This window comes from Harpia harpyja, chromosome 11, assembly GCF_026419915.1.
Source record: "Harpia harpyja isolate bHarHar1 chromosome 11, bHarHar1 primary haplotype, whole genome shotgun sequence".
Classification (NCBI taxonomy): Eukaryota; Metazoa; Chordata; class Aves; order Accipitriformes; family Accipitridae; genus Harpia; species Harpia harpyja.
The window spans coordinates 5,419,373-5,434,798 of NC_068950.1; the positions used below are offsets into that span (position 1 = coordinate 5,419,373).

The 15,426-nt window shown below is 56.5% G+C and overlaps 1 protein-coding gene across 1 annotated transcript in view; it reads left to right on the forward strand.

Annotated features, from left to right (window-relative positions):
* Positions 1–15,426, forward strand: part of TCF3 (transcription factor 3) — an 81,881-nt gene that overhangs the window by 55,001 nt on the left and 11,454 nt on the right. Inside the window, 11 exon segments of the mRNA XM_052802484.1 lie at positions 2–68; positions 1,702–1,751; positions 6,403–6,505; positions 6,736–6,875; positions 7,069–7,195; positions 8,103–8,161; positions 8,971–9,049; positions 9,970–10,043; positions 10,539–10,742; positions 12,091–12,214; positions 12,701–12,851. Of these exon segments, the coding sequence (XP_052658444.1) occupies positions 2–68; positions 1,702–1,751; positions 6,403–6,505; positions 6,736–6,875; positions 7,069–7,195; positions 8,103–8,161; positions 8,971–9,049; positions 9,970–10,043; positions 10,539–10,742; positions 12,091–12,214; positions 12,701–12,851 (1,178 nt within the window).

A 15,426-nucleotide genomic window follows, 5' to 3' on the forward strand; every position in this document is an offset into this window, starting at 1 on the left:
AAAGGGGGGGTCTCAGTATTTTTCTTACCCCAACAATCCTCGCAGGAGAGGTGCTGAGAGCAACATAGGTAAGTCGCTTCGTGTCACCCTCAGGTGCCGTTGCTCTGGTTTGTCCTGCAGCTTGGTCAGGCAACCGCAGGGGCTGTTGACTGGGTGGGCGCCCGTGTCGGGTCTGCCTTCAGGAATGAAAGCACTGATGTTGCCATGTGGGCATGTAGGCGTGAATCTGGCATTTGCCTTTTTTGGGGGGGCGGAGGGGAGTATATATATAAAAAATTTTAAAAAAAGGGGGTGGGTGGGCTCAGAATCATGTAGAATTTCGTTCTTTCTTGAAAATATCAGTTAGGTGAAAGCAGCTAACGGCTTGAGGTTCTTCTAAAAATGCCTCCAGCCAGACTGCACATCAGTAGTCGTTCCTGGAAAACCCTGGGCCGCCTTCGAGGCTGTTTTTATGGCTGATGGCCGTCCTTGGAGCCCTTGTCCTGCTGCAAGCAAATGGGACTGCCAGGAACAAGTTGTGAAGAAGCAGCGTGAGGTCCAGGCGCTCTGCCGGGGTGTGGGAGCTGTGCCCTGGGACACAGGCGGTGTTTGCTCCAGGACCTCTCCCTGCCTAACTGCCTGCTTCGATGTTCCAGAGCAGGAGTTGCCCACATCTGGATCTACCTGGGAATAAGCCATTTTTCTTTGCTTTTAACAAAGGCTAAGGTTGGGTGTGAATTTAACTTTTGAGTGAAGACAAGCCCTAGTTCTCCAGAACTTGTGTTTCTTGTCATAGTTCCTCCCCGCACCCTCCAAAGTCACTTTCTTGCTGCTATTTTGGGCTTTCCCCAGCAAACGAAACTAGAAGCGACCCAGTGTTACATGTATTTTTTCCAGTGCTTTTCAGAAAAAGGCATCTGCTTTGATATTGCCACTTCAAAACGTTGCTGGTTTATGTTGTCAGCCTGGAAAATGATTCTTTTGCATCAGGTCATTCTGTGTGGTGAATTTCTCCTCCTGAGCTACAACCCGGCAGAGTCCCTGGCTTGGCAGACTTGCTGTGTTAGCATCCTGCACCCCCCCAGCTGGGGCTTTCCTTAATTATGAACTAAAAAAAACCCCAAATTTTTAACCAGTGCTTCCCCTTGCGCCACTCCTTGGGATGTTTCCCCCACCGCCTCCCTGAGCCATTTGTTTCCCTTCCCCCAGGACACTGTGTCCTCCCTGCTTGGAGCTGGACCTGCCTTCCTGCAGCAGTGAAGCTTTCCCAAGTATATTACTGTATAAGGAGCAAATGAAAACACCACCCTATCCCTGCATTTGTTCTCTTTCTGCGTCCTCTCTCCACAAACCCATTTCAGGTTAAATTGTTTCCAAAAAAACCACCAACAAGGGGTTATTTATGGGCTCAGTCTCTTCCAAAGAGCAAGTGCAGCCCTTCTCTGCATGGTGAGCACCTCTTATTGCGGTGTTTTGGGAGAGACTGCCCTGTGAACTCTGTGGGTGAAACCTGCCCTCAAAGGGTGCAGACGAGATGAGGAGGAGAGGTTCATCCTCAGACATTTTCACTATTGATGCTTCCTTGGCTATGGGGCATTTGGGATCTGAGCCCTATTTGTACCTGCATCTTCCACCCTTGGAGACTTTTAGCTGTAGCTTGTTGTTTTCCCTCCTGCTAATCCCCTTCAAAAATTAGATCCTCTCTTCTTTTCTTTAAACCAGATGGACAGCCCAAAAAGGTTCGGAAGGTGCCTCCTGGACTCCCCTCCTCGGTAAGTGGCAGGAGCGTTTTCCCTGCAGGTATCCCCTCCCTGTTCCTTCATCCCCTGGGCATCCCTGCTGCCTTTGCCACAAGAGCTGCCGGCCCTGTGGGTCCAGCCACCCCAAACATTGAGGGCTTGGATTTTAGCAGGATGGGGAAGGGTTTTCTCAGCTACAGCTTCCTATGTAGGAGAAATGACGAAGCACTGTGAGACTGTGGTACTGGGGCACTGATGGCAGAGAAGGAGCCGCAATGCTCCTGGACCCACCGCCTCCTGCCCTCGCTGGCTCTCGTCTGTTTGACGTTATGTCGCGAGTGCCCGAGTGAAATGTAATATTTGGTGTGATCGGATTTCACTCCAGAAGGGAAACCAAACCAGTTGTAATGCGGGCAGGCAGCTGGGGCTGCTCCAGGTGTGTGCGCTGCCTGGGCTGTTTTATAAGAAAGCCGAGCAGCCTGTAGGAATATGTTAGCCATGCTCCCGCGGCTGTTACAGGGGAATAAACTGAACAATGTCTTTGTGGCTAGAAGTAATGGGATCTCCAGGAAAGCTAATTGGAGCAGGCTGGAGGGTTCCTGCAGGAATATGGGAGCTGTCTGGCTGTGCGGCAGCCGAGGCTGCATTCCTCGCTGGAGCGTTTGCGTGCTTGCAGGGGGACGGGCAGGCTCTATTCTGCGGGCGAGCTAGAGCCCAGGCTGGGGCTGCGCTGGAGACGTGCCCTTGCCCGAGCGTGTCGTGCCGCTCGCTCCCAAAGCTGATGCCGATGTGATGGGAAGCAGGCGCCCGCTCCCTGGGGAACACCCTTGTGTGTCCACCCATGGGGGAAATCTCGTGCTGTGGCGTTCCCTCGCTTGGTCTGTAACCTCCACCATGGGGTCTGCCTTCGGAAATGGACCCTGAGATGCCGATGTCGGGAGGACGGAGGGAGAGGAAGGCACCGAGGGCTTGCTGGATTGGGCTCGCAGACTGGAGGGTATTGGAGGTTCCGTGTGGACCCACATCATGCAGAAACCAGCTCCAGTCAGCAGTGCTGAGTTGCTCCAAGAGTCTATGTTTTAACAGGGAAAACGTGCTCGAAGCAGAATCCATATCGCTGCGTTGAGTTTCTGTGTGAAATTTGGAGCTCTTAAACTCTGGTCGACATGTGGGGAAAACATCGCTCCCAACAAATGGCCCTTTATTGGCCTCAGATTTCAAAGGTGATGGGGCTTGCTGCCCATCGTGCTGGCAGTGCCCTAAAGGGCCCTGATTCCCACAGGAAGAGCCGCTCGGCATTTGCCAAAATTCAGCCCCTTCCCTGTGTCTGAGCCGACTCCCGCACACCGGCTTTTGCAGCCCAGAAAGCACTGGCTTTCGCCTTGGTTGCCCCTTGACCGCAAAGCTCCAGTTTTTGGTGTACAGGCTGATGCTGCCTCTTCCCGCTGCCCTCTCGTTGCTGTGACCTCCGACTTCTTGGTTTGTTTTTGGACTTCCTACACCCAGGGACAGAAATGGGCACTGAGGTGGCGAGAGAGGTGTGGAGCAGAAGGAGTTGCGAGCCTCAAAGGCAGCGGATCAAAGGCTCTTTCTTGTCTGACTCCTCTGCACAGGAGCCCGCCCCGTGTTATCGCTGGACCCTGTGCAAAATAAATAGGTTAATCAGCATCTTATTAAAATAAAGTGCTTTAATCTGTAATTCCCTAGCTGCTTTGAAAATTCAGAGAGGTCAGCGGCTGGAATAGTTGAGGGTGGCTGAAAGGGGAGCGATTCTGCCAAAGGCACCAAGAGGCATTGGTGGCGTGAGATGGTTGAAGAGGGATGTGAAACGGGATGCCGGGTCCGAGCGGCTCTGACTGCGGAGGGGCGCGGAGGGACCTGCGCTTGTAACCCACGGCCCTTTGGGGTTAGTTCTTGTGAAATAGGTGCTGGGCTGGGGCAGTGGCATGTGCCGGGGCTGCCCCCAGGGCACGGAGACCCTTCGAGCGTTCCTGTGACATGGAGCTGGAAAGCAGAGTTAGTGCTCGCGGTCGTGCTCCTCCGCAGGCTGGTGTGTCCGGGCACAGGACCCGGGGCTGGATGGGGCTCCCAAGCCCCGGCTGCACATCGGCTGGCTTTGCCAGAGGAAGCCGAGGAGGGATTTTGTGCAAGACGGTTCCTGCGGGATTTTGTTGCTGCAGCGAGTGCAGTGGCTGGGAGCCGTTTCAGCCTGCGAATTCACAGTCTGGTCACTGCACTGTTTAGCTTTAGTCTGCCTGAAGTCCCACCCCAGTTCATGCATTTAAGCAAGAAAAACAGGGAGGGAGGGGGGAAAAAAAACCAAACCAAACCAACACCACAAAGCCCTGCGAATCCCAGCGTTGGGGCTTTTCAAGTGGCTCTCTCGCCGCGCTGGCAATTTTAGCCGGAGGAAATGACCTCACCTGGAGGTCCCCGAGGCCGCCGCCGGCTCGAGGGCTGGGGCCGTGGGGTGGGGAGTGGGGACCTGGCGCTGATTTACTGTTTCCTGCGGCGCTTGGCCGGTGGCCGCCGGCTCGGCCGTCTCCCCCGCACGCAGCGGGGCTGGGATGCTCTTCGTTCGGCCGGTGCGGGGAAGAGCGGAGTTGGGTTTTCGCAGCCTCCCGTGCGTCGAGCAGGGAAATGAAGGATTTGGAGGGGCCAGGGTCATTCCTGGGGTGAAACCCGGCCCCCTCGGGATCCAACAGGAGATGGGGGGGAGGTCAGGAATGGCGGAGCAGGGCGGATATGCAGCGAGGCGAACTCCCCCCTGCTTTGCAACCCTGGTGTGCTCATCCCTGCTATTTCATTCTTCTTATTTTCGCTCTGGATTTATTAAATGGATGTTGCAGCTCGCCGCGGCCCCCCCGCGCTCGCTCCGCTGCCGCACAGCTGCCTCGCGCGCTGGCCAGGTGCCAGCCCCTGGCAGATGGCGCGGGGCTATTAGACGTGCTTCATTCGATTCCCTGTCCCAGCTCCCGCTATTTAATCAAATTATAGGAAAAGTCAATTTACTGGATTCTTGTTCTCTGCAGCCTCCTCCATTCCCCTGCTCTCCCCGGCCGCACGCGCTGCCCACGCGCGGCTCCGTGCGCCCGCTTCACCCCGACGCTGTCCTGCGATGCCACGCAAAGGCAAAGTGCTGTGAATTTTCTTTTTTGAACGAGGGACGAAGGGCAGCTGCCAGCGTCTGTCAGGTTTTTCCCTTCCCCCTCTCTTTATTTTTATTTCTTTTTTTTCTTTATTTTACAAGTTCCCCAGTCTCGATCTGTAGCACCAATGCCCACAAGTTGCTTTCAGCTCCCCATTGCCCTGTGGTGTCCAACTACCCGCTGCCCAAGAGCCGATGGGTGGCGAGGGGCTGGGGCTGCCCCTGGGGCTCTGAACCCCCCCAGCTTTGAGGGAAGCTGCTCTGAGAAGCAGGAACTGGGGCTGCTAGGGGAAAATGAAGCGATATATTTAAGTGCAATCACTGGTGCTTTTCAGAGCTCTTTTTTTTTTTTTTTTCTTTTTTTTAACAAAAAGACCCCTATTTTCTATTATCCCCCCACAATAAAAGAAGAAATTCTTGGTGTTCTGGGCATATACAAAAATAGAGAACAATTTTGCCCCTTCTTGCTGGGTGAGACAAGGGGTCAGAGGGAGTTGGCTGGGTGTGGGGAAAGAGAAACTCAGGGCAGGTTTCCTTTCCAAAGAGAGCTGTGTCTTCCAGGCAGAGCTGGCTGAGCGTACCCAGCCAGCCTCCTGCACCCGCCTCTGCTTTCGTGTGTATTTAAAAAAAAAAATTATTAGTGGTTTCAGAATGAATCAATGGGGATGAAAATAAGTTGTAACAAAAGTTCTCACGTAATTTTAAGTGGCATTTCAGTTTCTTTGCGTGTTGAATTTCTGCTTTAAAAAAAAAAGGATGTTTTTGCACGGGCACAAGATGATTTTCGGTAAGGGCTTTCTAGGATGGGTTTGGTTAATTTAGAAGAAAAAAAAAGCCTTTTCTTTTGCTTAATATGCTGTTAAATAACGTAGCTGAACGGTGCTGCAGAAATCTGGCCAAAACCTGTCCGAGAGCCATCCCCTCCCGTGTGATATCCCTTTTGAGGGACTGCTCAGCCCTCAGCTTCCCCCATGCCTCAGTTTCCCCTCGAGCAGGATGGGATGATTTCTGTGAAGGGTTTGAGCAGAGGCCGTGCTCAGGAGCGGCTGCTGCCGTCACGGTGCCGCAGCCCAGCACACGGCAGGGTCGGCGCAGGGGTGAGCAGGTCCCGAAGCCTCGTCCGTCCCTCTTGCCGCCTCCCAGCCCGCGCCCTTGGGTGCGGGGTTAGCACACAGAAATGACAGCTTTTGTGGTTACCCATAAAAAGTTATAACCGCAGAAAAAGGAACTAGAGCAGAGAGTTGAAACTTCTGCTGGCGCCGGCATCTTCTGTAGGAGGGGGCTGCGGGGGTCCGCAATGTTACAGGAAGGCAGATGGGACGTGTCTGTGTGACGGCCCCGTCCCCGGTGCCGCTCCCTGGCAGAGCCGTGACTTTGGCTGAGCTGCTTTGGTTCCCCCTGGCTTTGCCGTGGGACTGGCTGTCGTCTGCTTTGATGAATAAAAGTGAAGCTGCATGGGGTGGGGTGACCCGTGGGGAGGATGCGGGGCCACGGAGTGGCCAAGCACTTCTCTTTAACCCCTTTTCTGCCCCGCAGGTGTATCCATCCAACTCAGGTGATGACTACAGCAGGGATCCAGCTGGATATACTCCCTCAAAACCTCCCAGCACTGTGTATCCCGGAGCCTTTTATATGGCAGGTGAGTTATTAACAACCCCGGCAGGAATTGCACAGCACGTGAGATGGAGGGAGCTCGGGGCAGGAGTGCATGAGACACGAAGCAGCCCTGAAATGGCTCCGATTTGCTCAGCAGGTGATGCTCAGCGTAGGCAGGAACGCAATGGGGACGGACGCAGCCCCTCAGCCCGGGCTGACTTGCCGCCACGTGGGCAGCGTCTCTGCCCCGCTCAGCCCTGGTTTTCCTTCCAGACGGGCTCCATAACTCGCCAGACCTGTGGAGTTCACCGGGTGCCATGAGCCAGTCGAGTTACGGTGCCATGCTGGGCAGCTCCTCCTCCCCACTCCCGCAGTCCAGCGGCTTCAACAGTTTACATCAGCACGAACGCATGGTAACGCGTCCCCGCGCTGCCCCGCGGGCGGGCTGGGGGGCTCCGCTCGGCCGGCCAGCGGCAGTGCGTCACCTCGTCCCGTAGCTGTCGGCTTGGGGCGGCTGCCGACAGGCAGGACCTGGGTCCTGGCCCGGACGCCGAAGCCCGGCAGCCTTTCGAGGGCACCTCTCACCCCTCTCCCCCTCTCTGCCAGAACTACCAGCTTCATTCAGGAGAGGTTAACGGCGGACTCCCCTCTGTGTCTGGCTTTTCCTCCGCCTCCACGCCGTACGGTGTCTCCAGTCACACCCCCCCGATCAGCGGGACAGACAGCATGATGGGTACGTACGGTCCTCAGGCGCACGGTGGTCTCCAGCATGATCCCTCTTGCTCCACTGCCACGCAGAGGCTTAACTGGAAAATCAAAGTCTTGCGCAAACCTCTGACGCTCGAGGCTGTGATATACGTGTCCAGTGTACCCAGACGCTTTTTGTCCCTTGTGTGTCACCTGGCTGTGGAGTTACTGCGTGAGGAAGAGGCGCAGTGAGGTTATTGGTGCTGGATACCTGGGCAGGCTATAGCAGGGAAACAGGGGGCTGGCTTGGGGGTTTACACGTTGCTTGGTGGATCTGGGAGGAGACCAGGATCTGTGACATTATCTCTTGGAGGTGCCATGGCTTAAATGAGTTGCGGGAAGGATTTGCACCTGCGTTGCGGGAAGGCGGGGGTATGTGTGAAGCTGTTCATCTAAATCCGGAATAGGAATGTTTGTGCTGCATTTGGATACCACGTTAAACCCCCGAGTGCTTTAATCTCTAACCCTGTTGAACCTGTTACAAAACCTGTTACTGAAATGAACTCGTGTTCCCCAGGAAATGAAGAGCCTGACCTTGATTTGTAGAAAAAAACCTTGTTTAGAGGAAGGGAAGCAAGTTTGGGATTGTAGGGGCTTAAGATGCCCTGCGGAAATAGGCCGTGCTGCAGCAGAGACATTTGATCGCGATGGCATGACACCTTCGACCCAGCATCTTATAAAGATGTTCCTGCAGCCCCACGAAAGCTGCTGGGGTGTGTGTGCCCTTGTCCGGGCTGCTCTGAGCTTGGCATCCATTTAATTTTCAAGCAAAGCAGTAAGAGCAAGAAGTTTCAATCTCAGAGCAGGTGACCCCAGAGAAGGTCTTGTACGGGTGCCTTGTCCTGCTGCATTTCTAGTGCCCTGGCAGTGATGTCTGTGTCCTCTCTCAGCAGGTAACAGAGGAACCACAGCTGGGAGCTCAGGAGATGCGCTCGGGAAGGCACTAGCTTCAGTAAGAATTTCTGCAGATCCTTGACCTGGTCCCGATCCTGTTGCAGCGTTGGACCTTCCCTCTATAACAGGGACCCTCTAGGCAGCAGGGAAGATGCACATGTTGAGAAGTTTGGGTGAATGCACCCAAAAAACATGGCAGCTTCTGAGGGGAGGGTTTTCCACCCTCTGTGTGTGCCATCCTGAGTCCTGGCACTGTGCAAAAGCACGTTTTGGCAGATGGGGAAGCTGAGGCACTGGACGTTATGGTGGCCCTGGAGACCCATGCCCATAAGCTGGCTCTGCAGCCAGCTGGTCTGGCACATGGTACATCGTACAGCTTGGTACTGGTCTGACAAGATGACCCTATGCAGCCCTTGTAGCAGGAATTGCAGGTCCCAGTAGTCCTGGCCCTGTGTGTGCTGGTTCCAACTGGAGGGCACTGGCCCACTGGGCTATCAGAGCTTGGGGTTGCCTCTGTCCCGTTCAGTGCAAGGACCTTTGCTTCTGCATGGTGGCAGAGGGGTGCCAGCACTGCACCCTGCAATAATTTCTTGGGGCTCTCGCTTCCTTCCGAGGTGGGACCTGAAGAATGGAGGCTGTAGCTGCAGGGGCGGTGGCAGTGGGGACGGAGAGAGACCCCGGTGTTAATGGGGGAGCGGCGGGGGGACTAGCAGGCTGGGAGCGGGTATGGGTATGGGAAGGGAGGTGCCATCAGGTGATTCCATCGGGAGGTCCTCCCTGCAACTGGGCTTGGCGGCGCTGCTGGGGAGGGGGAGAGCTGTCGCAGGGGTGGGTGCTGCTGACCGTGCTCTGCTTCTCTCGCTCCAGATTTATTCCCCCGATCACTCTAGCAATAACTTCTCATCAAACCCCTCTACACCGGTCGGCTCCCCTCAGGGGCTTGCAGGTAGGTGAAAAATGTTGCTCTCTGTGTAAAAGGGAATGTCAGGTTTGCTTTCAGGAGGTCCAAGGCAGTGTACTTCCCAGATCAGCCCCAAACCCTCATTAAAGACACTTTTGGAAATCTTGTCAAATCCCATTTATTTTTAAAAGCAGGAGAGTGAAGAGGAAGGACAAGCAAACTTGAAGATACTTTCTAAATGTCTCCTGTGAAGTTGCATGTCTGTCTGCTTTAATTGGTTGTAGCTTTTCCCCCATTTGGAGTCGAGCAGTGCCCGGGTGCGGTGAACGCCACATGTGTGAGGACGATGGCTCTGCCTGTGCCTGGCTTTGCCTCTGCATAGGAGTTTTAGCAGGCGGCTTTGCCGGAGGTGTGAGCCTGGCCCACATGGTAGCACCACCACGTGCTTGAGTTAAAGTGTCAGTCCTGCCCTTCAGACAGACCCTGTGTCTGAGCCTCCCATCTTGGAGGGACTGGGAGAGTTTGCCCCTGGTTTTGTCTCCCGTGGGAGGAGCGCAGTGGGAACTGGGAAGCAGCCAACTAGTTAAAAACCCTTTTCAGTGCCCGATGAAAGCCCGTCTTTGCTCCCGTCCGGCGAGAGAGGTCTCGTTTCTGCCCAGCAGAGCTGGCACCGAGGCTCCTCGGCGCCCGGGGTGCGGAGCAACCTACACCCACCAGCCTGCCGCTGCCGTGGGCTGGGAGCGAGCACAGCGTGTGTGCTGGCTGCCAGCTCACTGAGATGATATAAATTTAAAAACCTCTCGAGGTCTGAAGGCCTGAGCTCAGTTTCCTGCTGAGGCAGAGCAGAGGCGAGCCCACAGTGCCGTGCGGTGCCATGGTGGCCCATGCACAGCGTGGTGGCCCAGCTTCCAGCCCCATCTAGTGGCAGCCATGCCCGGTCCCAAGCTCTCCCCGTTTGTTTGCAGGCACATCCCAGTGGTCTCGAGCGAGCGGACAGGGTGCCTTATCTCCCAGCTACGAAGGGAGCCTCCACACTTTAGTAAGTGTCGCCGAAAGATCTGCCTTCTTTTCTCTTCCGTCCCTTGTGCGCCTAACGGTAAAGGACTTTTGGGTAAAGTCCTGTCGCCTGAACATCTGGGGCCTGAAGGAAGACGGTTAGTCGGTAGATGGACATTTTGGTTGGAAGCAGCTGAGCAGAGTTGGGCGCTGCTTCCCTGAGCCCAAAGCCTTGCGGGCAGAGGCGCAGCTTTGCACCCTCGCCCTGTTTATGGCCCATGTACATCCCTGTGGGTCTGGCCCAGCCGAACAGATTTCTGGCTGGTTTCTGCCTCCCTTTCCTGAGCAGTTCCGCTTGTGTGACCCCTTGTGCCTTTAGGAGACAGCACTGACTGGATCAGAGGGTTATTTCTCCCCATACCTGCCTTGTGGTAGCTGAGTGCACGGCCGCCAGCTATTCTTTAGCATAGAGAGCTGCAGTGGGCTGCTGGCTTCACACACATTAACACGGACATATTTCTCTGTCCTGTTCTTCAAGCAAAACAAAATGGAAGACAGGTTGGATGAAGCCATCCACGTGCTGAGGAATCACGCCGTGGGCCAGACAGCTGCCATGCCGAGCAACCACGGGGACATGCATGGGCTCCTGGGCTCGGCGCCGGCCCACAGTGCCACCGTGGGCAGCCTGGGCCAGGCCTTCCCTGCCTCGGTCATGTCCCTGGGGAACAGGCACCCAAGTCTGGTAAGTGTGGAAGCATCGTGGCAGCTGGCGGGGACACACCAGGGACCCATGTCACGGGGTCCCCTGCCATCCAGAGGGACATTGACATTGCCTTTGGTGTGAGGATAGCTCAGTGTGGTCCAGCTTGGGTCAGCTGTTGACAGCTTTGAACAGGCGATGTGCACAGAAGGGCAGTGGCTTGCCCTGTTCGTGCAGAGGGTGTTGAATCCGTGCTCAGCACAGTGGTGGCTCTCGGGCACAAACCCCACATGCAGTTCACTCATGCCCCTTCTCGAGGCAGGCAGAGGTGGTGAAAGTTCTTCTTCCCCTGCAACATGGAAGCAAATCCCTCAAAACAGCTTCAAGCTGTCCCTGGGGGATGCAGGGAGAAGGATGAGAGGGATCTGGTGCAGGGCGGGACTGCGGGTATAGAGAGCAGGTACATATATCACCAGGACTTCTCTGCTCCGAATTATTCAGGCAGATACCGCGTCCTTCCATGCATGTGGGCAGCGCTGATGTGTGATGGCTCATTCAGGCTCCAGGGAGCACAACAGGTCCTGGGTGCCCTGAGCATGTGGATGCTGGGGTCCCCTGCTGGGTCACCAGAGTCCCCCCTTGTCCAGAGGCTGGTGACCACGGGAGCACGTTTTTGGCAGAGCTGGTTGCCTGCTCCAGCAAACAGTAACATGTCTCCAGTCTCTCTAGAGAACTAGATGGGCTTCCCTTCCAAGCTCCCCAGACTCTACTACTAAGCGATGAATCACATGTGTGTCCTCTGTTGCAAACTGCTGCCAGCTGCAGAAACAAGAGTGTTTGCAGCAGGGCTGGCTCTGTCCTGCCGGTCCCTGGCCGGCATAGTGCAGGCTCAGAAAGGCTGCCTGACTCTCACCCTTTGCGTCCAGGCCCTTCAGAGCGAAGTTCGTGCTGCTGGGATGTCCCTTGCTCTGGTGGCACTGAGGAGGTGGCAGAGATGTTGGTGCTTGATGGAGACAGGACACGTGCAGCCCAGGCAGGGTGTCCTCTCCAGTGTGCCAGCCTCGCATCCAGGCAGAGAGAGGCTTTTCCACAGCGGGGGGAGACAGCACTGATGGGGGCTTTCTGCTTGGTCCAGCTGATGTGCAGGGCACGGAGCTGCTTTCTGCAGTGCCCCCGCCACGGTGCCCGGAGGAGAGCTGGTGCTGGAGCAGGTTGGCTCTTCCCTCCTGCATGCCTGCGCTCTGGGTGGTGGGAGTGTGCGAGGAGGGCACACGGTTGTGCCTCAGCCTGGTCTGCCGAGCCCCACGGCTGTGCTCGGGGTGACTATGCCCATGCCCACTGGCCGTGACACTTCCCCCCCTCAAGGCTTGCTCTGCTTATTCTGCTGTAGGTGGGAGGAGGTCACCCCGAAGACGGGTTGTCCAGCAACCCCAGCATGCTCCACAACCATGTCACACTTCCGTCACAGCCCAGCTCACTCCCTGACCTCAACAGGCAGCAAGACACGTACAGCGGTAAGGCAGCTCTGCACGCGTGCACGCTTGAGGCTCGCCTGCCGTGGGGGTGATCGGGGTCACCCGTTAGGTCCAGCCCTGTGCAGCAGCAGCCTTGGGGAAGATGGGTGCTCTTGCAAGTCCAGTGCTTCCTAGCAGCAGCCGCAGGGCAGTTTCTACTTGAGCCTTTTCCAGAGGTTTGACCTACATGTTCCTGTCCCTCCTGCCAGCTGTGGGTGCATAGAGCCCCTGGGCCCTGCTCTACTGGGGGAGGTTGGGCTCTGATTCTGGAGGGGCTGGGAGGTGGGGAGAGAAGAACGGGGGAGTGGTGGCAGGGCAGAGTCAGCACCCCTCCAGCTCCTCTTGCTGCGGACTGGCAATGCAGGATGCGTCTGGGATGCCGCATGCTGGCGATGCAGCGCAGCAGGAGCAGGGCCTGGGGACCCCCCCAGCCCTCTGTTGTGGGTCAGGCCCCTCCAACCTCCATGTGTGGCTCTGCTTCCTCAGCAGGCTTGTCAGGGGGGCTGGGGCGAAGCAGTGTCTCCTCGGGAACCAGCGAAATAAAGAGGGAAGAGAAGGAGGATGAAGAGAACACGTCGGTGGCAGATAACTCAGAAGAGGAGAAGAAGGAGCTGAAACCCTCCCGGAACAGAACAAGGTGCTCTTTGAACAGGTCTCTCCCTTCACTTACTCTGTAACCAGGCTGGGGGCATTTGGGCTGGGGTACGGCCGCAGTGACCCACCGGCCGCTGGGCTCAGCCTGGTGAGGCCGGGGGTCGTCCTGCGGTGCAGACCCGCCAGCCCCTGTCCGCTGCGGGAGCCTTGTGTGTCTTCACACAGAAGTGGCACAGCCTGGGCTCCCGCTGCTTCCCCGTGGCTGGCCGCTTTGGGCCGTGCCGGGGAAGGATCCCTGCCACCCTCTCCTGCTGGCTCCCATCCCCGTGGCCACAGGGCTTCCTCATGCTCATAAAGCAGAGGGCTTGCGCCTTATCCACAAGAGCTGCACCCGCCTGCGTGGTCGCTCGGGGCGTTGCTTGTGGCTGTGCGCAGAAAGGACCGAGTGCTCGGTTCCCCTCGGCCAGGGGTGGGGAAGGTTTTGACCTCCTCCCTGCTTCGGGTTGCCTCCGCTGTCTGCTTTGGGCTCCTGTATCCTCTGTCACATCCAGCCAGATATGTGGCAGCGGATCAGGTAGAGTCCTTCCAACGTGCTGCAACCTCACCATCGGCTTGGAGACCTCGCCAGGGTGATGCTGCCCGGAGGGGCAGCGCCAGCTCTGCTCTTGCCGGACTGCAGCCACCTCCTGCCCTGGAGGCAGAGGGCTGTGTCTTCCCAAAAAGCCAGCTTGGGACACCAGTGTTGACCCCCACACCTTCTCCGGGCCACCCTGCACCTCCTGGCAACAAGCTCAGGCCTTAATCGCATTGTTGTGGTTTCTTTCTTTGTTGTTTAAAAACAAAACAAACAAACAAAAGAGGCAGAAGAAGACCCCTAATTGCTTCTCTCCAAAGTCACTGTGTGTCCCTGTGTCTGAGCGCAGGGCACTGGGCCGGCACGTCCCAGCGGGGGCACGCGGGGCGCAGCGCTCCAGCTCACGGGGCCACGCGTGGGGCTTGGCGTCTCGGTGCCTCGACGTGTGTTTCTTTTCTGTGAGTTGACCAGTGCTGAGAGTGCACACGAGGAATGTCCCTGTCTCGTTCTTATTTTAAACCATTAGTCAAGATGAGGATGAGGAGGACGATCTTCTTCCCCCAGAGCAAAAAGCCGAGAGAGAGAGAGAAAGGAGGGTCGCCAATAATGCCCGTGAGCGCCTGCGGGTCCGTGACATCAACGAGGCCTTTAAAGAGCTCGGACGCATGTGCCAACTCCACCTAAACAGCGAAAAACCGCAGACCAAACTGCTAATCCTACACCAGGCCGTATCAGTCATACTGAACCTGGAGCAACAAGTTAGAGGTCAGTGAGGGTCCCGGAGTGGTGATATTTTACGTATCTGATCGGCACGGGGCTGTCTGTCTGTCTGTCTCCTGTGACATGTGCTGTGGTGCCTCGCACTGTCTCTCTCCCTTGTGGCCTTGGGTTCCCAAGGCTGTTGATGTCCTTTTTTTTTTTTTCTTTTTTTTTTTCCCCCTTTTTTGCATCCCTGCTGTTCTCTCTTTTGTTCCCCACTGCCACTGCGTGTGCTGCATGCTGGTCCCTGAGGGGGCACCTGCGCCGTCCTTGCTTTCCCGCAGCCAGGTGTTTTGCTCAGCTGCTTGGCCAGCAAAATGAAAAAAAAACCAAAAAACCAGCAAATCTCCCAGAGGTGGCCCAGATCTGACGTCTCTCCAAGGGCTGCTCCAAGCACAGAGCCCATCTCTGCCTGCAGCCGCAGCAGCAATGAGCGATGCCCTGTCCTCCCTGCCCGCCTGGCACGGGGCTCTGTGCTCCTATCCCCACCACTGCACCCCTGGGATTGCGGGCACCCGGCAAACCCCTGGAGATCGCTGGAGCCGTGCGAGGGGCAGTGGGATGGAGATGCTGAGCCCAGGGTTGAGCAGCCCTCACTGCCTGTACAAACTGGTCTCTGACACAAGCTGGGAGCCCTGCGCATCCCTAGCAGAGTCTGGAGCTGCAGGCTCTCGCCCTTGTCAGGGCACGCTCGCTCCGTTCGCTCCCTTCCCTCCCTTCCCACGTGCGTGTGCGCCCATCTTGGCCACCCGTGCTTGCCCTGGGTGCCGTGTCCCGGTGGGAGGGGAAGCGGAGGGCTTGGCTTCCCGCTCTGGAGGACTTTGCTGCTTTGTTCCTGCATCCCGCAGTGCATGCTCCCGCTCCCCGGCCCTGATGCGCAGGGTGCCATGGCAGGTTAACCCCCTTTCTCTCTGCAGAGGCTGTTGTAACACGCATCGGTGGTTTGTGCCTGGCTGTGCTCCTCTCTGCTGGCCTCTGCTGTTGCATTGATGTTGGAGTCCTTTGTACCTCTCTTCAGTTTGTAATTTTTTGCCTTTCATAACACGTATATTTTTTCCTGTCTCTTTTTTTAATTTCCCCTTCCTTTTTATTTTTTTATTTTGAGTTCCTATTTTTTGGTTCTGTTCTTTCTGATCTCCTACAGACAGTCCCCAGCCGTGACCTCTCGGTGGTCCCACTCTCTACCTTGTACTTGCTGCTTGCGGATCGAGGCAGGAGCCGAGGGGCGGTGGGGGCAGGGGCTAGACAGAGTTGGCACCGTGTTCACTTTGGTCTCCCACGCTTG